Raw genomic sequence first — 26862 nt, forward strand, 5'->3', positions numbered from 1 at the left:
TTTTCTATGTCAGCAAGGTATCTAAAAATAGAAACCAGAGTTCCTAACATGCATTATTCTCTGCTCACAGCTAGGAGAGCCACTTGCCTACTGCAGAGGGAAACCCTGAAATCATGGTGCTTGTTGCGTTTTCGTGTGCTCACACCTGACGGATAGGCCCCTTGCATTTATGTAGCACAGGCTTCCATCTCTCTTATCTCATGCTACACTAGCCAGCTTTGTAACTCAGTTTAATTAAAAGGACATTTACTGGACTTCTTCTGTATATTAGGTGCTTACTTAGTTTGGGCTACCCTCGAAGCAAGAATTCAGGTGAAGGTAGTTTATTAAGGAGGCGAATAATACACCAGTTGGGAAGTGGGGAGGAGATACAGGGTAGGGAAGGAAGCCAAGAAAAGGTGCTGTAGCAAGTCTATTATCCATCCCCAAAAAGCACATGAAGATTTATCCCGTAAGTAACTCTGGAAGACACACTCTTCTGAGCTATTCTGCCCAAGGGGAGAAGGAGCTGGGGTATTTTATATCAACACCCAGCTGTCATTAGATGGGAGTATTCTCAGGGGGCATTAATTCGTCTTCGCTTCTGGTCGGCCACAAGGGTGGGCAAAGTGGCTTAGGTCAGAGAAAGCCCTCAAGCAAAGAAATGCAAGTGCTAGTGTCTGGAAGTCAGATGGTGCAGTGATGTGGTAAGGGATTGGGGATATGGGTTGGGTGCCGACCGTGGTGTCTCTGTGGTGCTGAGAATACCAAAATGTAGCCGATCCTTGAATTCAATAAACTCACAATTTGCCATGGCAGAAAGACATGAATTAGACTAATTACGATGTAACGTGATAATAAACCTAACATGTTAAGGGAATGTAGCAGAGGAAGCAACGGATCGTGCGTGGGAAAAGGAGAAAGGGAAAGGAGAGGAGAGATTCTTTGTAGGGATGTTGATGAATTTCTTTACATACAGAGGAGGGGAGGGAGAGAGACGGCTCTATTTTATAAAAAGTACATATCACTAGGCAAAGTGTAATCAGCAATTGAAAGTTTTACCTGCATATTTATCTTTGTATTGTATATCTTCCTTGAAATTTGAAGGTCCCCCCAAGTTTGCATTGTTCGAGATTTTTTTAAAGTTGTGGAGAAACATTCCTATCCCTGGATTTTAATATCATATATTTCCACCTCCATCTCAGTGTCACAGGATCTCTGATGCTGAGCTGAGTAGAACTGTCCTTCCAAGAGTCAGGAAGCTAAGTGGCCTCCTCGCATTTAGCACTGCTGAGTCTATACTTAAAGTGGAGAATGCCCTTCTCCTATGAGACACCATCACTTCCTGTGGGCTCATGACCATGGGCACAGCATCATCACCTTGGGACCTCGGGAGGCTTACAATTTGAAGACATGGGAGTTTGAATGCTTTGCTAAAGAAACAGAATGGGGTTTGTACTCATAATCCTTTCATACTAGAGAGATTTGTTGAGGCTTTTAAAAGGCTCTAATTTTGTGTGTGGTACCAAACACAATAGAGCAGCGTTGTAGCAAAGAAAATCCTTTGAGGAGAAATGGCCCCATTCTCAAACTCTCAGGAAATGGAGGGAGCGTGTCCCTCAAGTTAAAAGGCAAGAATCTTTCTAAGAGAGTCTTCTTTCTGGGGATTAGCCTGGGTCGACGCATATCTCTCCACATGTTCCCTACTGGACACTGGTAGCCCGCCTAGACCACTGCAAGGAAGAGTGCGGTGGGTACATGTGCAGGCTCCAGCCCCAGATAGCCTGGATTTGACCAGCTGCTCTGCCTCTCACAGCTGTGCCGACTGTAAAGATTCTGAATATGAGTTCGTAGATTTAGAAAAAGGGAATTGGTAACAGGAGTGCTTATCAATTTTGTCGGGAATGAATGAGGTCATGCGTGGAACACACCTAACATGTTACTTGCCACATCACGGGGCACGCATTCTCCCTGTAAACCCCACCTATACTTCATGTCCTCACTCATTTTCTAGCTCTTCCTTATACTTTAGCCATCATCAACTCCCCTTACTCAGAAATCCTAGTTTCCGTGACATCATTCCCTATGTAGCTGCATGTTTACATAGACAAGAGTTGGCTTGTGTTGCGCGGACTTGTTTTCTGTGTGCTACTTCATTTGCTCTGCAAGATGTCACATTGCTAAAGGACAGGGGTTGTCTGCTATCGCTTTCAGCAAGTTCCCAAAACCCCTATAAGTTAGGCACATCCTAAGTGTTTCTCCCAAATACTTTGTGATTCATTTGTACCTTGCTACAAAGTAAACTTGACATTGTTCATAAGCACTAAGTACTTCCTGTGCTTAAGAAACAACCACCTACATTATTTGAGAGAGCAGTCTCAATTCTTAAAGAATGCTACCCCAGCAACCACGCAGCACTCAAAACCTTTCCTCCTCTGTTCCCTTGGCAGGCTTGGACTCTTCATATATGTTGGAAAGTAATCATAAGGAGAATCAAATTGCAAACTTCAGGTTTCAGACTTAGCGTTTTCTCCCACTATGCCTAAATGACTGAGATTATTAAATGAAAACATTTCCTGGAGCCCAGATAATAAAGTACACTAGGAAGCAGACTATAGGGCTAGAGAAAATGCCAGATGGAAGGGCATGCTTTTGGTATGTCATAGTCAGCATTTTCCTGGAATATATTTAAATGCATCACACATTTGTTCTGAAAGAAGATGTAAAAAAATGACTAGAAAATGCCATTAGTCAGAGACAAAATCACAGAATGTGTAACCCATGAAGGTAGCAGTTGCTGTATCCCATCTCCTTTCCTCAGCCACTGACTGCCTCCCCACACACCAGACGCCCCCCGGAACCCCCCCCTCCAAAACGATCTACAAGCTGGTTCCAATACATTCCAAGCAGAAAGCTGTTGGGTGATTGGAGAGAAATCAGCTTGGCTCATTCATTTAATTATTCATCAAACATTTGTGGAGGATTAATAATGTGCTCGAGTCTGAGGACGCAAATTTGAATAATAATAAACAGATTCTGAAGCAAAATGCTCCAAAGGCTCTTGCAGGCCTCCAGACTCACAGCCCCTAGCATAGCTCTGTAATTAAGAAACATACAAGTCTAACTCATGAACTTGGTGTACAACAACACAAATCTTCCAGGCCTTTACTCTTGGTAACAGGCTAGATGCCTGCCAGACTGCCTGGGATTGAAAGCTAGCACTGCGTCCTTACTACCCATATAACCATGAGCAAACACATCAGCTCTCTTTTCTCAGTTTCTTCATCTATAAAGCAGGGATAATAATAACATGCATGCACTTCTCTGTAAGGTTATTGGGAGGAGTAAATGAATGAATACGCAAAGTACTTAGAAGAATGCTTGACACATGGTAAGGACTCAAATAATATAAACAAATAATGTTATCATTATTAACGCTTTCTGAGTTGCTACAATTAAAATGGTGTGAAATATATGGATGGATGCGGTGAGGAATAAAGAGTTGGCCAAGAAGGCGAATGATGGAGAACTTGGACCCCGAGCCCCTTTTCTTCCCCTCATCTGTTTGAGTATTGCATCTAATACCTTCCGGCTTCATCTTCTGGGTCTCATATTTAAAAAATTCTCCCTACTCAATAAGCCTACTGAGAAGTGTATTTTAGTAGAAAACTCTGTTTTATAATGTGTTTAAATTTTACAAATGTTTCCTGAATGTCTGGGCGATCTGTCCTGATGGTAAAGAAGGGCATCGAGACAAAACGTCAAGACCCTAGTGCCCTTTTTCAGCTTCATGCTGGCTATACTGAGGACCAGCCAGCCTAGGCGGTGGTGGTGGCCCCTCTGCGGCAGACGACAGGGCACTTCTTCACCAAGAAAATGGAGGCCAATTCATACAAAACCCAAACCAAAAACCTTTCTTCCCTCAAACTTTGTGAACTGATATCTGATCTCCCTTTTTCTCCCTGGCATTAGTCTTTTTTTTTTTTTTTACCATCTTTATTGGAGTATAATTGCTTTACAGTGGTGTGTTAGTTTCTGCTGTATAACAAAGTGAATTAGCTGTATGTATACATATATCCCCATATCCCCTCCCTCTTGCGTCTCCCTCCCTCCCACCCTCCCTGTCCCACCCCTCTAGGTGGTCACAAAGCACCGACCTGATCTCCCCGTGCTATGCGGCTGCTTCCCACTAGCTATCTACCTTACGTTTGGTAGTGTATATATGTCCATGCCACTCTCTCACTTCGTCACAGCTTACCCTTCCCCCTCCCTGTATCCTCAAGTCCATTCTCTAGGTCTGCGTCTCTACTCCCGTCCTGCCCCTAGGTTCATCAGAACCTCTTTTTCTTTTTTAGATTCCATATATATGTGTTAGCATACAGTATTTGCAGTGAGGTGGATGGACCTAGAGTCTGTCATACAGAGTGAAGTAGGTCAGAAAGAGAAAAACAAATACCATATGCTGGCATTAGTCTTTTAAATGAGAAGTCTACAAACTCACTTTCCCCTACTTTCTCCAATCTCATTCACTCTACAACCAGCTACAATCTGGACTTTGGTCTCAGTGCTCTAGAGATATCGCCCTCGCTAAGGTCAAAAATGTCCCACTGACCAAACCCAATTGCCCACTTCCTTGCCTCTTTCTATTCAACATCCCTGCTGCACTTGGCAGGTTTGATTTCCTCATCCCCAAAGCTCTCTCTTCCCTTGACATCAATGACTACATCTTTTTCCTGCTTCTCTTCCAGATGTTGTGACCAGTCCTTCATATTCCTTGTCGAGTCCTTCTCTCCCCCCCATTCCATCAGTGTTCATGTTCATGGGAGTCTCATCCTTAATCCTCTCTCTCTTCATTCTGCACATTTGCACTGAGTGATCTTAGTTAATACTCTCATGATCTGATGACTCCCATTCCTACATTTCTAGCCCTGATATCTCTTTTTGGCTCCAGATTAATATTTTCAACAGCAGATGAGACATCTCTATGTGGATTTATTTATTTATCTATGTGGCGGTCATCTCAAAAACATGCTCAAAGCTGAACTCATATCCTCCTTAGCATCTTCTTCCTCTAACGTCTCCTCTTTGAGTAAATGAGAACACCGTCTGCTCAGTTGCTTAACTTGGAGCCTTGAGTCAAACATGACTCCTTCTCTTGTACCCTCTATACCTTGCCTGATGCAGTTTGACTTGAACTTATCTTGTTAATTGAGCCTCCCCTTTCTAATCCCACAGCCTAAGCCTGAACTGTCATCATTTCTCTCTTGTGGGTGAATGTCACGATTCCCTGATACCCCCATCTTTCTAGCATACACTTCTAAAGGCATCTTGAGTTACCGTCTTAGAATCCACATCTAATCATGCCCTTTCTCTGCTTAAAAACCTTGATTTGACTTCCTGTTACCTATGGTTAGATCTTAATGCCTTAATAATCAGCTTAACACTCTAGCCCTAACTAACTTCCTTCTCTAGCCTCATTTTCTATGACTTCCGTCCTTTTAATTCCTTCAGTTATACTTACGTTTTGTTATCCCCCCCAGATAATCAGATTCTTTCCAGACATGAGAGTTCCCTACCTGAAGTCCCCCTTTCCATTCCTTGAACACCTCTGCATCTCTCAAGACCCAGTTGGAACATCACCTTTTATATGAAGCCTAGAGCTACTTCTTCTTCTCTTCTGCAGTTTGAGCTCTCACATGTTTAAGGCTCCAGAGAAATAGAAACATTATCATTAGTAGTAACTACCTTAGTTGGGCCTTCCAGGCTTTATAAAGATTTTTGGTCCATTGTTTCATAATCTGGGAGAATCCTGTAACTTGAGAACCACTTTGCAAGTTTTGATGAAGATGGAAGGCTCAAAAGGACAATTCTAGAGGAGAATCAACCACAGGCGTGCTGGTTGGAAGGAGTTAAATGCTATAACCATGAAGTAAATCTGATATTACTTTAGCAGTTGGAAATTACTGGTAATTCAGGTATATCCAAAATTAACATTTGGGTGTATTGATTTTATTCACTAAACATTTCATGCACTGAAGAGGAGAGTTGCCTCAGGCCAGTGGATTCTATCTGGGTAACCTTAATGCCACCATAATCCCTGTTCAGTATTGGGCATGGAAAATAAAGCTTTTTAGACATGGGATGTTGGTCCTGAAATAGTGGCAAAGTAGAGGGGCTGGGATAGAAAGGCTGGAGGTTAGAAAGCTGGTACGTTAACAATTTGCCTTTTAATTCTCCTCTACTTGGTGCCTAGCACGGTGACATACGCACAATAAATGCTTGATATATATCTATATGTGAATGAATCCACTCATCTCATTCAACATTAAACATTTATTAAACTCCTACAAAGACAGGAAGTACACAAAAACCTGCAACTTTGAAGATAAATTAGAATCATCCTGGAATAAAAAGGGGGGACATCTATGTTAAAAATACCTTCAATAAAGTATTGCAGATCGAGAATGAGTGTCATTGTCATCATTCTCTAAATGATGGCCTACATTCCTCCCCATCTTAGGCTTTATGTATCTGGAGAGCTAGTGTTGGTCTAAGTCCTGTCGGGTAACGAGATAACTTTTTCTCCCCCCTAAATAACAAGAATGGTAAATAAAATTACAGCTGTTTTCCATCATGAGAAATGTGTAAGGAGTGAAATGAGATCATACGTGGCAAAAGACTTTGTGCATTTTGAAAGAATCACAGATATTAGATAATAATTTATTATTTTAGTTCAACTGCTCACACCCACCTTTGCATTAGTACAGATTCTGTGGTTAATGATTGGTGTTGTACATTTTTATATTCACCTGATACGTGTTTATTGGCTTCTACCTACCGTCAGGTGTTTGGAGGTACAATGAAGAATGATATAAGTCCAATCTCTGGCCTCCTTGAACTCGTCTAGGAGGGAAAGGGACAGGGAAGCAGCCCATCACAAGAGAGCTTGAAGACTGAGCATGTAGGAGAGGATGGACTTAGTAGTGTAAGGGAAGCTTTCTAGAGGAAATGGTATTGATGCTTAAGTCTGTAGGATGAGTAGGAATTAGGCTGCTGAAAAGGAAGGCATGGTGAAGGGAAATGAAAGTGCAAAGCACCGGAATAAAAGGTTTGAGAACAGGGGAAAAGGGCACTGAGGTTGGAACAGAGTGGGAGGGTATGGCTGGGCACGTGGGATGGTGATGTTGAAGAAGACGATATTGATGCTCCCCCCTCAAGTTCCTTGGATCCCACTTTACCATTTTGTGCCTCTCACCTCAGTATCCTTTTTTCTTTTTAATTGACATATAGTTGATGTAAAATATTATATAAGTTACAGGTGTACAATATAGGGATCCACAATTTTTAAAGGTTATACTCTGTTTATAGTTATTATAAAATGCTGGCTGTATTCCTCGTGTTGTACAATATATCCTTGTAGCTTATTTATTTTATATATAGTAGTTTGTACTGCTTAATCCCCTACCCCTATATTGCCCCTCCCCACTTCGCTCCTCCTACTGGCAACCATGAGTTTGTTCTCTAGGTCTGTAAGTCTGCTTCTTTTTTTGTTATATTCCCTAGTTTGTTGTATTTCTTAGATTCCACATATAAGTGATACCAAACAGTATTTGCCTTTCCCTCTCTGACTTATCTCAGTTAGCACAATACCCTCTAGGTCCATCCATGTTGCTGCAGATGGCAAAATTCTATGCTTTTGCTTCCAGTAGCCAGAACATGTGTTTTTTCACAGAGGACTGTCCCAGAGCTACTGGAGCTCACTTTACCCACCTGAGAAGAGATAGAAGCATGTGGGAATTTACTCTCCCTACCGTGCCCCCCATGCATACCTTGAAGGCCGTCTTTACCCAATAACTAACAGAGCGGGTATGAAAAGTCAGCTCTCTTGCCTCCATTTAGACAGCTCTGGGGTGTGTCTTACACTCCAGAGTTCCCCGGAGGGGTCAGGTCGAACTCATCCACTGTTGGACTTTGCCTGAGATCACACCCTTACTGGGCTTTCCCCCCACGTCCTTCTCTGATTTCATCACTCTCTTATGTCTCCCTTGCTCACTTATCCTTAATAAATTACTTCCACGCAGCATCTGCTTCTCAGAAACCCAACCCCAGACAGATGTAGTGAAAAACCTAACTGTGAAAACCCCGGTAAGCCATGTACAGGTGTATAGACTTTATCCGGAAGTGATGAGAAGTCCCAGGAGAGTTTCAAGAGTCATGAGGGGCCTAGAAATTCAAGGATACTAGTATTCGAGCTCTTCACTCCCTTGGGTGACAGCTCAGCTTGATTTTCCTGTGCATTCAGATAAAGACATAACCAATCAGGCACCCAGAGCAGCTGCACTATGGATTTTCTAAAAAAAAAGCATAGGAGTTTATTTCTGATCTCAGCTTTCCTGAAGGATCTATTTATTATCCAGTCTGTATTTCTTTGCTTTCTTTCCACCTGCCACATCCCCCCTCAGAAGTCAGTAATTTTTTTCAGAGGCGTTATTCTGCAGTTTATGTGGCATTTTGCACGATGTCACTGATGGACACTTTTTGTTAATACCCTCAACTGCTTTGCTTCATCACTGACGCACATAATTTATTCTGACATTTATATGGAAAGTTAGACACTGAGGGGACACCTGCTTTCTTGGGACTTTACATATGCAGTTATTATGGTACGTTATTAGCACCTGCTTCCAGATTCTTATATAATAATTATGCTCTCTCAATGTATGGAGGAGTGAGAAAGGTCCCATGGTGAAGGACTCATAACAATCACGGACGCTTCACGTGTTCATCCACTTCTACTGAGTTCTGCAAAGACTCCTTCGCGCAAACTATATTGCCGTTAATTGTACACTGACATCTCTTAAATGAACTCAGTTGGGGCAACTGGGTACTATAGCAGACTTTTCACCCAGGGGCTCACAGAAGCCCAGTTTCCAGTAGGAGGAAAATAAAAAATGTGCCTGTGATTGTGCTATTTGCAGAGTCTTGTTGACAAGTAGAAATGCGGAATTTTTTTCTTTGAGATAAGTGTATTCTCTTGCTGAGGAAATCCTTTTTTTAATGGGCTTTGGGATATTTGTCCCAAGTCAGAAATTTATACATTTGCTGAAAGCCCTGCATGTTACAAACTTGGTTGGCATCATGAGATGTATGGAACAGGAAGCCGCCTGCTGAGTTTTAAGTGGGAATATTTGCTCAGAAGATTTGAATAAAGGATGAGCTTAAATGAGGCATATGTGCACGATAAACAAATGTGAATGTTGGAAATGTAAGTGCTTGGGGGAAATAAAAGGAATACGTATCCCAGACTGTGGGTAATTCCTCCTATTTTTGGAGAACTAGAGAAAACATGTCTGATAATATAGGATTAGTCTGGCAAGGGTCAGGTCACGTATGCCACTGGTCACAGAGAGGTCACTAACTCCAGAAAATATAATAGGAATATTCCAGAGAAAATAAATACTGAAGAGCATAGCAACCTTGTTGGTAACAAGCTATGACCTCAAATTTTAGAGAGAACAAGCAGAGTGGCATTTTATCTATAAAAATCTTCCTGAAAAAAAATTTAGTGCCGGGGTTTCCTATTCACAGGCAAGGCATTGGACCTGTGTGACATTTCTTTTCAAACAGAGACGATCTCTTCTTAAGTTTTTATATTTTGAGAAGACACTATATACTTCATTTTAAAATCAAATCTCAGAAAATTCTGGGGAAACTGTTACCCTCTTATTCATATTCCATGACTTCTATAACTAAGGATTCAGCAAAGCCACCTCCCCATCTGCCACTATGATGCCACTGTCTGCCTCCTAGAAATGCAGAAGCCTCAGTGATACTGGAAGCAAATGATAACAAAGAATCTGAGTCAGGCACCCAGGCTATATGATACAAAGTCTGAAGACAGAGTGCGTGCTAAATCACTTCTTTATAGTTAATCTTCACTCAGTTCCTCTTCAAGGTCCAGTATATGCCAACCCTCAACTACCAGAAAAGCTTAAACCTCGGTATTCCATTATCTGTGGGCTGTACAGTGGAATATCAGCAACGCCAGTGCCATCACATGGATACCTTGAAGCAATGTTTCAAATAAAGGACTTGTTTGATACAGAATGTGTAGTGGCCCCATCATCAATGTGTCTTCATCTACTGTGTGAGATATAGTTGACCCTTGAACAATGTGGGTTTGAACTATACAGCTCCACTTACATGCCAATTTTTTTCAGTAAATACCTGCTAGTACTATACAATCCGCTTCATGTTTGGTTGAATGCACCCATGCAGAACTGTGAATACCAGAGGGCCCGTCGTTAAGTTATACCTGCGTTTTCAATTGCTGGGATTCGGTGCCCCAACACCCGCATTGTTCAAGGGTCAACTATAAATGACGTGGATCAGAAGCCATTAAGGCTAAGGTAGCTTTAATATTTCCCCACCCCCTACTTTGTTCTCTGTATTTTACTAGGACCCTAGAGTAAGAAACAGGAAGAAAGAATCGTACTTGCTTATTTAACTGACTCAGAGAAAGTATGAAGGAAGAACTAGCAATAAACAAGTTTTATATATAGATAACTCTTTTCCCAAGACATTTTGTGATATTTCAAAGACATTTCTCTTTCTGCATCCATCTTCATTGAAAACAATTTTCAATAGTTTTTCCTGGGAATTTATATATCTAACTATATGAAACATCCATTTTGAGCAGACCAACTTAGAATATATTTTAATACTAATAAGTGGGGAGTTCCCTGGTGGCACAGTGGTTAAGAATCCGCCTGCCAATGCAGGGGACACGGGTTCGAGCCCCGGTCTGGGAAGATCCCACATGCCGCGGAGCAACTAAGCCCGTGCACCACAACTACTGAGCCTGCGCTCTAGAGCCCGTGAACCACAGCTACTGAGCCCATGTGCCACAACTACTGGAGCCCATGCTCTGCAGCAAGAGAAGCCACTGCAGTGAGAAGCCTGTGCACCACAACGAAGAGTAGCCCCCGCTCGATGCAACTAGAGGAAGCCCACGTGCAGCAACGAAGACCAAATGCAGCCAAAAATAAATAAATAAAATAAATTTATAAAAAAAATACTAATAAGTGAAGACCTTAACCTTAAATCTACACACATTATTTGAGATAAATATTGCATACTTTCAATTACTAAATGAAGTTTTTTTTAGTATGGATTCAAATTTTTTTAAATTTCAAGGAAGTGATGGGGAAAAACATTCTCAACAAACAGTTGAATGGAAATGATATGAGATTTATCCATCCTGGAAAACTGCCCAAAAGAGAATGGCAATCCAAAAGGAAATTTCCCATGCAGGCATGCAACTTTGTCATATTCTGCTAAAAAATGTCTTTAGTTCAGGGTTAAAGGTCACTTGTTTAAGTGTGTATTTGTCACTCAGCATTCAAGAATCATAAAGACTAAAACAGAAGGTGATTATCAGATCAAAGTATTTTGCTGTACTGACATGTTTTTTCTTTTGTCTTCAATGTTTGTTTTTTCAAAATGCCACTGTTTGCTTATTTATTCATGTAAATGAAGCAGGAGATAAATAGCCTGCAATAATAATCTAACTTGTGGAGTAATTCTCTTGTGGCATCAGAATGCTAATGTTGACCATGTATCAAAATGAAAGCCACATTTACGAATGCTGGGGCCTTCCCACTCTTAGGAATGTTATCTTTCTAGCAGATCATCGTATTTTATATGTATGTAGGTTTCCCATCATCATCACCTATTTTCATGGCAAAAAATTTTTTTTAGATTTATGGATTTTACCAAGACCACATTTTCCAAAGTGTATTCCATGAAACACCAGTTCTCCAGAATGTTACTCATTTAAGGAATCTATGATCTAATAAGTAGAGGATAAACCCCTGGGTAAAAGAAGTTTTTAAAATATCTATTTATTTGTAGATTTTTACTGCAGGTTTTCTCAAAACATTTTAATATGCTAATGAATATTGGAAGTCTCTTGGAGGCTGTTTTGCAGAATTTCCATCCTTTTTTTTTTTTTTTTGCGGTACACGGGCCTCTCACTGTTGTGGCCTCTCCCGTTGCGGAGCACAGGCTTCCGGACGTGCAGGCTCAGCGGCCATGGCTCACGGGCCCAGCCACTCCGCGGCATGTGGGATCTTCCCAGACCAGGGCACGAACCCGTGTCCCCTGCATCGGCAGGCGGACTCTCAACCACTGCGCCACCAGGGAAGCCCAGAATTTCCATTCTTATTTCACATTTTAAACCTTATATCTGAGAACATCTCATGGGACTAGCATTTCGAGAAACATCTTTGGCCAGATGCTGAACTAAAGAAACATGTTAGCTACTTTTCCTAGAAGCAGCCTCTGTACATGAATTTGCTACCTCCGAACCTTTCAAAAACAAGACAAAAATTGTGAATGGCTGATTTCTTCAGTAACCCTCTCATAAGTTTCCAGAGTCTTCCAGAGAATAATGATCATCCTTGAAATATTGGGAGTCATAGATATCAGCAACTGCTAAGAATTCTGGATAGAATTAATAATTTCTCAGAGACCAATTCTCTAGGAAGATTGCATGCATCCAAGCTCTTCTGTGGGTGCATCAATAATTTACAAAAGGACATACTCAAAGATGTTAGACTGTAAAGACTAGGGACTATCAAAGTTGGACCTAGACGTCTTGGTCCAAGTCCTTTATTTTGGAGGTGACAAGAATTAATCCCAGAGAGGTTAGGTGGCATGTTCTAGGTCACAGCTGGCAAACGTGTAGTTAAAACAAGGCCTCATGAGTCTCAGTTTAGATTTTTTTTTTCTTGTAGGATCTCCCCCTGCCTTTATTTGGTAAGGCAATGCTGGCCCACACTATCTTGGGAAAAATACTATAAGGAAGATATTATTCTTCAGTTACAGGAGCAAAAATGTCTCATTCTAGTCCTCTAGTTCTTAAACTATAGGAAGTAATGAAATCATTAAAGTCAGTATTTTCAGATCCCATCATTCAGTGTTTCTGGAGAGGTAGAGCTGGAGAAATGCGGGGCCCAGCTATGTGCCTTTTTAACAGGACTCAGGCTCTAAAGCAGGTATTCCGAAAAGCGTGGTTTGAGAAACACATCTGGTTGGTTGCCAGTTTAGTTTACCATTAAATCCTAAGTCCTTTGACTTGGCATACTCTATACAACGTTCAAGTATGAAAGACACAATTAATTCAAAGGAAAAAATAGAATATGAGAAGTCCATCGTGAGCACTGCAGTATATGTGTAAATTATCCTGAATTGTATCTTCTAACTGGGGTTGTTACAGTGTGGTTTGCTAAATGTGTGTGTCCTTCACTTCTCAGAGACTTGGAGGTTCAAAGCTAAGTAAACAGACCCCTTGTTTTCTGAATACATTTGAGGCGGAGGGGCGCAAAGAAGGCTATTTCTAAGGGAAAGCCTGATAAAGGAAATCTCAGCTGCCTTGCTGGGCATGAATGGGTTCTTAGAAATCGACATCTTGAAGTATTTAAATGTAAATAAATCAGAAGAAGATAGATTATATTATCGTCTACGTATACTTGGGTTTTAAAAGTGAAAGAAAAATTAGGTGGTAAAGTGGTTCTGAGGTTTTCCTCAAGTAGCAGAACTGCCACGAGTAGTAGCTGTATTTCCGGTGCCGTAATCAAACCAGCCAAGGAGTGGGAATCAAGCAGCTCTCCCCGAGACCTGCCGTTTCCTCACAGTGCACAGTACTCTGCCCCTGGGCTTCATGTTCTTCTAACCCTCCCACCCAGTCCTTTTCTCTTCTAACACTTCTACTTCAGCTCTGTATAGACAGAAGAGCACGGAGGAAAGACTGTGTCTCACAAATGCTGCCCCAAGAGACTTGGCATTAAGTCTTGCACTCAAATCTAAGTCCACAACCCATCCCAGCATGGAGCGCCTGGAGGGGATTGACTGTGGGGCAAACACAACAATATTAGCAAACATATTAACATATTAAATCAGATAGAAAGGAAGCTATATTAATTATTTTCGTATATTCCGCAGGAAGATCTCTCCCTCCTCCCTTCCCGCCCTCCCTCCCCGCCCCACCCCCGTCCGCTGGTTACACATCTTTCAGTTGTCTGCTTAGGAAGCAGAACTACCATGTTCCACTATCTTCCTCTCTCTTCTCTGCATCTGGAGGTATCATTTATCTATTGGGATAGTATATCCAGATGATATCCCGTTCTCACTTCCCTGCTTTCCCAAGACTGATAAAGGAAGGCTTACTAAACGGATTATCGGCTTGGGAGCTGTCTGCTCCACCAGGTTGAAGGGTGGCTTTGCTCGTATGCTGACTTTGTGCTGATTATCTTCCATTTGCCCCCAGAGACTCTCCTCTTTTCTGTTCTTCTCTGTGCTCTGGGAAGCTGACCTTCCAGGTTTGCGTCATTCCGCTCCCTTGCCCTCAGTCTTCGAGCTGGATTTGGCCAACGAGAGGTTCCCGCAAGGAAATGGAATGCAGGAGGAGAGTGAGGTCAGAATATTTATTCCCTAGCTTCCTCCCTGCTAGGCCAGCACAGATTGACTCCATTGCTCCATAGATCTCATTAGGTGGCCTCTCGGTAGAGCCACTTTCTCCAGGTTCTGGCAGCTGCTCCCCCCCTTGCCTCTTCGGGTCTATCGCTGGCAGTCCCAGAGTACTACATTCTCCCTTTAGGGATTGGTTTTTTCCAAACCCTCCCACACCCTGTTGGAGTGTGTCATTTCTTTCCTGCAAAGATCCTGGATGGTACGGCATTAAACTTACAAATTATGTTCCAGTTTTTACTGAAGTGAGAACTGACATTTAAAAGCTTCAATTTCTGTTTACCACTGTATACTTAGCAAGAACATGGTGCCTGGCATATAGATACTGCTCACTACTTATTTATTAAAGGAATAAACAAACGAATTGTGTGTTTAAATTCAAATATAAAGATGGAAAACCTTTACATGTAATTTTTTTGTGCTCACATATGTGCTCCCTTGCTGCAAATTTATTCTATTGCTTTGACAATGCATGGGCAAGTGTAGCTTATTTGTCCTCAAGAAAGTATGAGCCGCCTCCTGATAGAAAAAAAACAAGAAATAGAAAAATAGAAAACAAGACTTATCCAGTCACATTCATGATAATTGCCTATTGAGTTTCCGCATTTTGACTCGATCCAGGATTTTCTTTTTCCCTCTTGGATGGACATGTTAATAAAACAGAGCCATCATTTGGTGTACTCATGTATTATACTTCCTAAAGGAGTGCTGACTGCATAAACCAGGGCATGAGTCAGAGAGAGTGTCCAGTTTCCCTCTCATACTTGCCCCACGGCCACGTTTGGTTGGCTAGCCAGGCTAGACTCCAAAATGGAAATCTAGTGACTTTATTCTTACAGGTCCTTCACACTTAAGAATACCAGTTAGAGACCTATTCCTTTTGCTCAGGTCCTTCCTTTAATGGGCTTCACATGGCCAAAAGTGTCTGCAGTCAGTCACAAGTGTTCAGAGTAGCCCTCTCAAGAAAGAAGTCAATGAGGAATATGCTGCATCCTACAGTCGAGACAGCCTCTCAGGTGTTAACTCCAAGGAGAACACAGCATGCTTCCAAAGACCTTGTTATGAGGCTTAATCAATCATATTTTCATTTTTAAGACCCTGTTTCAAACGTGTCTGATCCAACACACCAAGAAAAACACCCAACACCACCAAGAACAAGCTAATAACTATTTTTTTCTCTAAGCCTGATAGTGCCAACTGGACACATTATAATGTCCACTCTCTAAGTACCGAGATACCCTGATACATATGCCATTATTTTTTTAAATGAAGTCTCAGATTATCAGCAAAAGGGACTGAATTGTTCTTCAGCATGGGGAGTAACAGAAAGCACTATAGAACTCAGGATAAAATGTTTAGGCTCTTTTAATAATGAAAATTAAGGATATGAACTCACCCAGAATCAACCAAGGAACAATACATTCTCAAAAACTAAATTATGGGCTTCCATTTCCAGTGCTCTTAACCTGCCATGTTGTAGAGACAAAATGTTCTCCTTAAAATACTTATTCTAAAATAGAAAATCAATTCACGTTTGTGCAGTGACCCTTGCAACTGCAGTAACTGGACAAGAAAATACATCAGAAATGACAGTCATATATCTTCCATTAAATTTAGAGCCCTTTCTAGGACCAAGCGAAATTGGTTCTATGTCTTTTACTTGGTTCATTTAAAAAATGAGTCTAAGAAAATAATCAGGGGTAAGATTTGAATGGATAAAGATGATTCCTTCCCACAAATGGCTCCCTTTCTGTCTCATATTTAGAAATATGAAATAGCCCTTTCAGGTTGGAAATCTTCCCACCAGACTAATAAAGGAGAACCCACTGAGACACGTGACATCTACATCCTGGTTACTGTGGTAGGACTCTAAAATGCTAGAACTTCTTTGACTCGTTTTTTTCCATTAAAAAAAATTCAAACAACTTTGAGGACCCAATCACCATGAAGGCTAAGAGAATACATAGTCAGTGTCAGTTATCAAAGAGAAGTAGAAGACTAGTAATAATAATTCAAATTATTTGTAATAATTTTAATAGTTGGAAACAAATCATTCAGATGTATGATCTCATTTGATGCTCAGAAGAAAACCTGAGTCATGGAGAGGTGGAGACATCTTTTCTCCAAAGTGGCTGAACCAGGACATGAACCTGGGTTTTCTGGATCCAAGTCCAAGGCCCCTCCCACTCTACTACTCTGTCACCATGGAATGGAAGACGTACTCCAATAAATGAACTTATCCTTTGGAATAGACTTTACCAGAGTGTGTTAGAATGCTGTAGGTGCCTCCTTGATGTTACCTCAAATCCCTGACAAGCAACTTGCAGACCCATCGTAGCAGCCTAGTATATACAAATGTGTTGATTGGTATACATACAGTACACAAAAGCTAAAATAAATTGTGACACAGCCAGTGGATTTTGGATATTCAAAAATCTTCATCAACATCATCCCTGAACAAAACTGTCATATATAAATTTCTCTTTGATACACGCAGCTTTTTCTTTCAATAATCACTTCCGCCCTTTTATCTCCTATTGTCTTATTCTATGTAAAATGACTGTACCCTTTCAGGTGCCTGAAGGTTTCCACTACTTTCTGCACTCAAGTCAAATACTTCTGCAAAAAAAAAAAAAACTTCTGAGACTTGTAAGCATTCTGTTCTTTTTCTCAGAACCCATGGTAATATCTGATGCCCGCATCTGCCAGAGTGATCAATGAAATGATCACACTAGGGCTACATTATCACCAACTGAGAGAATCACTCTTTCCAAGTGTTTCTGCTGGACATTTGTGCTCAAGTCACCCCTCCTGGGATTGGTAAGCACAACACATGAGCTTGAGCTCCACTTGGCTACAGACAAGAAACTTTCCAAGGGGAGAAACATGAAGACCTCTAGTTTTTTGGAAGTGGATCTGTTTCTTACTTATATCTGAAACACCTTTTGAGCTGATAACTCCTTGGAAAATAAAGGAAACCATACTGCATGCAAATGTAGGTTTTAATATCACACATCACACTTTAAAATTTAGGTCTCCGGATATGGAAGAAAGATTAGTGTGCATGGCCTGCACAAAGAAGTGGAGGGAATAATTATCTCCTGGCATTATCTATTCCAGATCCTATCCCAAAATGAATGTTCTGGTGAAATGTATTTTTTCACATTGGGATGAAACTTAGGATATAACTCTAAGTTAATTTTCTTTTCAAAGAAAATTTTATTAAAATAGATAAAGGCTTTGTTTCAAAGAGAGAGAATCAGAACTAATGCATTTTGCCCAGGTTTGAGCATTTCATTTGGCTTCTTTAAAAGCTTAATGTTTAAAGTGGCATTTTCAAGATACAATAATACTGACAAAGGAATATCTGTTAGGATGATGGAATAACACCATGATGAATCAACTGACAACGAGACAAATCACCCAAGTGGGGAAGGAGGCTTCCCTGTTGACATAGAATCAACATTTACCATGGTTTCAGAAACAGGTAATTGTGAATGGACATAGCTTGTGTTTTTATCTGAACTGAGGATTTTGAAAATTTATGTTTTGACGAGGTCTGACCCAAGTCTCTATGGCTCTCATAGATGGAATGCAATTGGCAACTCTGACTCACGACTTTGTTTATACACTTGTGCTTCAGCACATCAGAAAAGCTATTTTTTCCCTATAGTTTCTAAGAATGACTCTCAATTACAGAGTCTAAGTCTGAATCATTTCTGGTTCCCTTTTCTAACTTACATCCATCTTCCTTCTTGTATATATGCCCATTATGACATTTTTCAGAGCCCATCAGGGATATGGAATAGACATGAAATACTTTACTGACTTGAAAGGATGCAGGAAAAATTCCTTCCAGTAAGAAAAAATGTGCATATACATTTCTTTTCCCTTGCCAATGCATGGCAGCAAGGAAAACAGAGAAATGTGCTAATATTTAATAAGACTTCTAGAAAAGCCATAGCCTTTATCTCAACAGCCCATATTGGGCTCTTGCTTATATACTTGTGGTCAAATTTTGCCCTTTTGTCTTCTTATTAATCACCATTATTGTTATTTTCAATATCATTGTCATCATCATCACCATGTTTATTGTTATCATAGTCAGTTTGGTTTTTGGCATTTACAGGGAGCGTATCACTATTCCAGATAAAATCGCATTTCCTAATCACCTTCCATTTCTACCTACTCTATAAAATTTCTCATCGATACATTGCTAATCAACTGCAGTAAGTACTGTAGTCTTCCTAGTCTCTTTGCTGTTACAAGTTCCCTATTATCTCTTTCTTTTATTTCTTTCTCCTCAGCTCAGCTAAAATCATCTTTGCTAGCCAGCCACTATGACCACTGGTTCATCCCTCAAAAGTTCCCACCCCTTCCCAATATGTCATAATAACCTCTAATGGAATATAATCTGCAAAAAAAAAAAAAACCCTGAGTCAGTATGCTGTACACCTGAAACTATATATAATATTATATATATAAACTATATATATATATAATATTATATATATATAAATAAGGTACCTCCCTGCCCTCTCAGATGCGGTGCGGGGGTGAGTTGATAAAACATAAATACGCAAAAGAACTATATTAGACATAGAAGGTTTCATGGGAACACCAAGGAGGAAAAATCATTTTAGTCTAAAATAATGGGGAATGTTTTACACCTAGGAAAAGCCAAGATCCTCACAGTAAAGAGAATTGTGAGAGCTGTTAGGTAATTGATCTGATATAAATGGTCCATGTAAGTAAAAGTTATGAAAGAATATCAGGGTTCATTGAATCGGAGAGTTAAGGGAAGAGGGAGCCAAAAGTCAGTACAGTTCATTAACGTTAGAGTCTTAAATTATATCCACCCATTTCCCTTTTATAAGTCTTTAAAACATCCTGTACTCAGGTCTTTAGGACAGATCTCAAAAACATGGCCATGCTTTGCTATGCTTGATATTCTCCTCATTTATTTATTCTTTAGAATCATGAGAAATGTTATTTCCGAAGGGTGACATCCCCAGAAGAACCAGAAAAAAAAGCTGTGTGTGGAAATTATTGCTCATCCTATGTGGTCACTTAAAGTAGCATTGGCAACGTGGGTGTTTGTTTTATTACTCTTTGCACTTTTCTTCCCTTTAAAAAATTATTTCTAGAAAATAATGGATAATAGCTGCTATTAAACAAGATGCTCATAAACTTGAAACAATTTTCCATCTCTGGTCCTTCTCTATGAAGCTTTCCGTGAATAGCTTAATAGGAAAGCGTCTCTGCTCTTGTTGGAGTCCTGTAGTATTTTATCTGTACTTCCTAATGTTACTTAACCATTAACTACTTAACTATTTCTATCTAGTATTATATATTATTGTATAAGTATTCATATAACATCTACTCTGTCCAATGAAATTTTTGATGGTAGCATCCAAACCTGTTTCAACTCTCAAGTTTTCAAAGCATGCAGTAGTTAGTATCCTTTATGTAGTTCAGACTCAAAAGTTATTGAATGGCTCAGTGAATAAATGTACGAGTGAGCCGGCCCATTGAAAAAGCTGACTCTCGAATACTTACTCATAGGATTTTATTTCAAATATTGACTTCCATTGACCACAAAATTAATATGAAATTGGGCAAACATGAAAATTGTTTTCAGCAAAAGCAAGCTTTTGAACTAAGTTCTGTTGTCTCTTTTGGAAATACTCTATAAGTCAAAAACATCTGTTTGGTCAAAATTCTGACATGTTTCTTTATGAAATGTGCCCTTAGCTGGGTATATTCAGAGGTGCAGCATTTAAAGAAGAAAAGAATTTTGAATTTAGTTTTCATGCTCATATTTGCCAATAATAAAAATTAATCAAACCTCAAGGAAAGCAATCCAATTAAATAGCTAATAAGCAAAACCAAAGCGATGCATGAATTATGACATAATACCTAGAATACTATAGATTTATCCTTTTATAAAATATAAGCACTTCACAATGCATTATTTTAAGTTAAATTACAAGATAAAATGCATTTATTTAAAATATGTATCTAAAAATTAAAACATCAAAAACAATTCAATTAATAGGTTCTTTCTTATTTCAGTATTTTTCTGATTCAGAGTAAAAATAAATCAAATAGATAAAAGGTAATTTCTAAAAAGTAATTTCTATTAATTACATTTTTGTAATGTTAAACATACAAAAACACCAAACTTTTTGGTTTGTTTCTAATTGAACAAAGAAAGTATCCACCATCTTTGACATACGCACTTTACAATTCTATGATCTTCTTTGTTAACTTCAGATCAATAATTTCAAATAAAGAATTAGAATGTTTAAACAAGAGGAAACCAAAACTTTGTAATATATTCAGTTAGCGCCTTTTCTCACAAGGTTTAAAAATGAGAGAGGCCTGAAAGTGTATAAAAGGGCATGTTATATATTGAGATGTAAACTTCATTTTGGGAGTACGTATTTAAAACCCAAACCAAAGATTTTGGTGTAACGATTCATACAAATCAAGTGCATCATTTGTTCTTGTATTCATTTCCAGTCCCACTCCCACTTTAGATAACATAGGCAATGTGGCAATAATCTCTGACGTTAGTTTTCTTTGTGGAACATAACACAAATGAGGAAAGTTTTTGAAAGTGGCAAGCAACATGTAAAATTTAAGCTGTTAAATCAACTAGTTCCAAAGAATGCCAAAATGAAATGAATACTATGCTTGTTGTTTTCATTTTATAATAAAAAGCCCTGAAAAAATTTTTTCAGAGTATTCAAACATCTAGATTTCCCACAGGCTTAATTAAGGTAAGTTTCAGTGAAACCTACCTTTAAAATTTGGCCTGATTCTTGCGTCATATCCTGATGTCCTTCCCATTAATTTGTCCAAGAAATCTGAAGGAGATAGGGTCTGCGAAGGTTGTTTTCCAGACCTGGAGTCATGGTCTTTGCAGAAAGCTGCCCTAAACACATCATTAACTCTTTTAGCAACAATTACGTTCTTATCACCTGAGAACTAATGCTCACAGAATGTTTGACATCGTGTTTTGTAAATATATTTGATATGTTAAGAAGAAGAAAAGGAAAATTATGAACTCTTTGGTCAACTTCCTAACTTGTACATGGTCTAGAGTTAACTTTAAGTGATGAAAGGTATAAATCCTGAGTCATATCTCCTAAGTTACCAAACTTTCATAAGATGTTTAAGATGATACAACATGCATAGCTTTAGCTTGTAGGTTTTACAGATATACAAAGCTGTTTCTTTCTAGTGTCATCAGAGAAATGAAGATAATTTCTAAAATTTATGTGATTGTGTTAAATTATTTCCCCATGACTTCCAAAACATTCTTCCAGCATTTCGGCCCTTAATATGTCCTCTACTTTTTATAAAAAATACATAATAAGATGGGCAGAACAAAGTAAATCATGAATTAAGCATCCCATTGCTTATTTTGTCACCTGCTAGATTCTATTCCAGCTTTCAGCTATTAATAATTTCCAATGTGTTTTCTAAAAGAAAATCTTCACTTGGAAATTTAACTTCATTTTAAAATAGGTCAACAATGAGCATGTCTGTACTTCTATCATTTTATCAGCTGTTATTTATATATTAGCATTTAAATTGTTGACTCTCTAGTATTCATGAAAAAGAACTTCTAAAGCATTTTGTCTTTTGCGTTATCAAAAACACTAAATGGTAATTGGAAAATTTCTCAGACTTCCATTTTCCTTAAAAGGCTTATAAAAAGAGCATATATGGTTTATAGTGAAATGAATTCTTTGACAATACATAGTGGTTGACTGAATGTTGATTTCTTCCATAAAGTATATATTTTACAAGCTTTCTTTTCAGTATTTTGACAAATAATATTGTTAATTCTTATCACTAGGAAAATACCACATTCTTGCCGGTTTTTCAAAGAAGTAATATTAAATATAAGTACAAAGATGATATAAACATTTGGTAAGAGTTAAAAATTGATACAGTCACCTAGAAATACTCACATTCCCATATGCAGATTCATCTGATTAATCAAGTATTATTTGATTATAATGGTGATGGTGGTGGTGATGAAGATGATGATGATGATGATTCTAATAAAACCCAGCCTACAGTTTTTCTTAATCATAGTAGGAGGTGTGAACCTGAAAGGAACATAGTGGGTTTTCCCAGTACTCATAGCATTATTGCTATATGTTCCATTTCTCTTGGTTCTGTGAAAAAATACCATAAAATGTGGTGAAAATTAAATGAAGAGTCCTACACTTTGTTGTATGAACATCTCTTATCTCTATCTTGTCTTAGAACCTCTTAGCCATTAGGATGGCTGTTTCACTTACTGGTAATAATCTGGTATTTTGAGGTATCAATTGATTAGACGATTTGTAAATTAAGTAGAAAATGCAAGCATGCAAATAATGATTTCTCACTTTTTAAAATTATGCATAATCCATTTCTCATGCGTGCACGAACACAGAGATGTCATATTAATTCAGTTTTGATAGGCAGTACATTTCTAAATATATTGAACAGTAGTACAGTGGTAAAATGAAATTTTAAATGTTTTTGGTATTTCAAGAAATTTCCTGAATCGTAGTTCTCATAGTATGCATCTAGTTGCCGAAATACAATAGAAGTCCCAAGTTAGCTAAGAATTTGGGTTCTTTTATATTTTACATAGAATGAGCATGCTCCTGGCAAATTAATTCAATCACTTCCACCATATGAAAAGCACTGCATTCAATAATCCCTTTAAATGACTTACAGAAGAATTTGAAAGCAAAAAAGAAAAAAAATCACCATTATATAGAAATGTAAAGAGCATGCAACTCATCAGAGTATCTTAATATCACATTGGCTGTGAAAATACGTTGAAATGCACAGAGTGGGGTTATGCATCATAAAACTTGCCTTTGTAAAAATTTACCACCTTCCCACCATAATTAAGCTTTTTAAAAGAACAAAAGAACTCTTAACTCTCCTTTATTCAATTAACACAATGTGGTCCGGGACATAGAGAAATAGATAAAAATTGCATGACACGTTCTCTTTCAAACAGTTTTCATGTGGAAAATACCAGCATGCAAAGTCGTTTCACCTACCTGAAGTGGTTTGTCTCTAAGAAAAATGCAAACAAGGCTGTCAAAATGTTCACTAGCTGCCGGTTCATTCCTGTATCTGTGATGCTTGTGGAAAATATTCCCGAAATGATTCCAGAAAGAAGCTAGGACAAAGTATCTATTTATTGTCCAGACTCAAAATCTGGCAGGAATCTAGTTTCCTTGAAAATCAAAAAGAGATTTGGGCTTGTACAGTTTGCTGAGAAAAAACAAAAAGTGCCAGTACTGGGCATCATGGTCAGGTCAAACGGGGGCTTAGGACCATCAGTTAACCTAGGAAAGACAAAGCCTTAGAACTGATGGATCCCCCAGCTGCTTTTCCTGAATAATAAAAATGCTGCTACCTTAATCGCATCACCATGCAAAGGGGGCTGGTGACAATGCCATGCTGGAAGTCGGGTTGCTGTAGCTTTTGTTTTATGTCCTTTCTATTTAGCAAATCCCTTTTCTCTAGAAAATGTTCTCTTTTTAAAAGAAGTTGTAAACGAGGGAGAAGAAAGGACTCTGCGTGCTGGAGTGGGTAGGAAGAAGAGGGCAAAATTGCTGAAATCCTGTGCTGGAATGAGGGCTACAGAAAGACGGAGACGTGATCTTACCGAGCCTATAAATTTCAGCACTCGGACAGCTCCTAGCTCTGAAGTGCGCATGTTTCCTTTTTCAGTCGCTTGGGGCGGGGGTCTGGGAGAGGCATTCCAGAGGGGACGTTCCTGCTCTTCCAAGGCAAAGAGTGACTGGCCGTTCCGCGCGAAGGGGTGCTGAAGGGGTGCGGTGATGACCAGGGAAGAGCAGAGGTCAGGGTAGATGGAGAGGGTGAAGAAGGCTAGGGTCTGAGCTCCTGGAAATGCGAGTCTGTCAGTGGGTGGGCGGGACGGGAGTTTGAAGCAGAAAAGAGAAGGGAAATAAGGTCTAGGCGTGGGAAAAGAAAATTGGGCGAAGCAGAGAACAGGATCTAGAGTACTGAAATTATAATAGGGGAGTGGGTAGTCTACGTTATCAGTGAAAGCTAGAGGCAAAAGAGGAATCCTGTGCTGAAGAGGAGGGGACATTTCATTGGCATAGAGAAGCCCATATGCAGAGAATGGTTCATGAGGATCGATAATTTAATTTAGAAGCCCTTTATGCCTTCCTCGCCCCTTGAGTGTTTTCGTTTGATTTTAGCTGCCGGTTCCCAAAGGATCTCTCTACTTTTTAACTAGGGAAAGCCCCTTCTCTGAGCTTTCTTCAGAGGCTCAAAATCCTTGGGCATCCTCTTCAAGTCACGGATTTGTAGAGGAGGAAGAATACAATGGGCCGGCAGGGGGCAGTAGCAATCTTTACTTGACCTGGTTAAAGGTTAGAGAGTAGGGCTCGGAGTAAGAGCTGGAGCAAGGAAGGGTGAGACTGCGGGTGGAGTTCATCTGCCCATTCCAGATGTTAATCACCAGGGAGGAGTCAGGTAATAAAGTGTAAATGTTCTCCTAAATTGGCTAAAGAGACAGAAAATAGTGAAAGTTTATGAATCCTGTACAAAAGCATGACAGGTAACCTTGCTATTTCAAATTAAACTTACAAATGTTGTTATTAATAAAAAAGAGGAAGGGTAGATAGTTCAGTGTAAGTAATTATCAGCTCTGGCAAGGGGGAATGAAAAATGCATGTTCTGCCATGACTGGGTGTGTAACCTACTTTTTGTCTGTAAAATGTGCCTTGTTCATCACCTTGGCACTCCACTGCAGATCTTAATTTTAAAACAAAATAAAATGATTAATTTTCAGTCCATAAATGACTAATATGCCCATGGATAAGTTTAAATATTATGGCAGAGTAACGAAGAATTCTATGTTTTTAAAAAGTAGATTCTGAGAAAAAAATGCATGTTCTTTTCACCTTTTAATCTTAACATAAATCACCTGAAGAGCTTGTTGAAATGCAGATTCTGATCTGGTAGGTCTGATGTGGTGCCTGAGATTCTGCATTTCTAACAAGTCCCTAGCTGAGGTCGTTTCTGCTGGTCCACCGATCACACGTCAAGTAGCAATGGTCTGTATGCCCTTTTATCAGAAATTTATCCCACCAAGGCAGTGAGAATATAGGACCTTTCTTTAGATGAAAAGCAGCAGTGCCCAAGCATTCTGCTTACATACAAAATCAATTCTTTGGAAGTGTTCTCTTAACTCCCAAAGCCCAGAAAAAGTGATTCAATTTAAAAGGAAAACAGTACAGTGTAGGGTGAGACATCCCTGGACTGCAGCTTTGAATCTGTTCACTTCCGAATTCATCCACATGGAAACTCTAGACCTGATTTTATCCCTGCAGTCCTGACCCAAAAAATAAAATCAATTCTTGGAAATATATTTCTTCAACTGGTGCTACGGAAAACTCATACAAGATTTTTTTGTGCTCAAGATTCTTTCCAAAAGAGAAAACATATATGTAAAAGTATGTGGAAATGATTTGTCCCAAAATTTTTTGAGGTTGTAATGATGCTTAAAGTAATACAGTCTTTGCAAGTCATTTCTTTCAATAGCAGAGTTTTGTTATTAAACAAGAGTAGGGTGAGTAGGGAAACCTGTGACACACGGAGACTCTGGCTAGCAGCATGGGATCAAAGCACGTATTATTTTAGAGTTGGAAGGAACTTTAGAGAGGATCTAGTGTAACCTCCTCATTTTACTTCTCAGCTCTCCTCAATTTGGATTCCAGCTCCGTCAATCTACGGAAACAGATCTCACTAAGTCTGCCAATGAATTCCTTGGAACTAAGGCCGAAAGATATTTTTGCTGTTGTCATCTAACTTGACATTTACATGGCACTTAACATCATCGAGCTCTTTTCCCTTCTTTTATTTAAATTTATTTTTATTTTATTGTGGAAAGAACACTTAACTTGAAATCTACTCTCTCAACAGACTTTTAAGTGTAAAATACAATGTTGTTAACTATAGGCTCAATATTGTACAGTGCATCTCTAGAACTTACTCATCTCGCATCACTGAAACTATACCCACTGATGAGCAGCTCCTCATTTCCCCCTCTCTTCTGTCCCTAAGAGCCACCATTCTGCTCTCTTGAAGGGCTTTCTTCCTTCGACCCTGTGACACAGTACACTCCTGGCTTGCCTCCTGTTTTGTCTCCTTGGCAGCCATATCCTCCTCTACCTGGCTTGGAAAAGTTGGATTTTCTAAAGTCTGTATTCGAGGTCCTCTTATCTTCTCATACTACACTCTCTTAGACAATACTATACACATCTGTAACTTGCATTTTCCTTTTATGCA

At 39.3% G+C, this 26862-nt stretch overlaps 1 protein-coding gene across 5 annotated transcripts in view; it reads right to left on the bottom strand.

The window, feature by feature from the left end:
• GLRA2 (glycine receptor alpha 2) overlaps positions 1–24423 on the bottom strand; it is a 195573-nt gene extending 171150 nt beyond the window's left edge. The window contains exons 1-4 of one of the 5 annotated variants that reach the window (XM_027095763.1): positions 24206–24362; positions 23592–23770; positions 22494–22703; positions 21315–21448 (exon numbers count right to left, since the gene is read on the bottom strand). Coding sequence is in view for 4 of the 5 variants with exons in the window: in XM_027095759.1 (XP_026951560.1) it covers positions 21315–21448; positions 23592–23659 (202 nt within the window). In the remaining variant the exon portion in view is untranslated. Of the gene's footprint in view, positions 1–21314; positions 21449–22493; positions 22819–23591; positions 24053–24205 lie in introns of those variants that run through there. The other 4 variants (XM_027095759.1, XM_027095761.1, XM_027095760.1 and 1 more) reach the window with 4 other exon arrangements.
• Between the last annotated feature and the right edge of the window lie 2439 nt (positions 24424–26862).

The sequence above is a fragment of the Aethalodelphis obliquidens genome, unplaced genomic scaffold (assembly GCF_003676395.1).
Source record: "Aethalodelphis obliquidens isolate GAN/ISIS:26980383/991018 unplaced genomic scaffold, ASM367639v1 scaffold94, whole genome shotgun sequence".
Taxonomy (NCBI): Eukaryota; Metazoa; Chordata; class Mammalia; order Artiodactyla; family Delphinidae; genus Aethalodelphis; species Aethalodelphis obliquidens.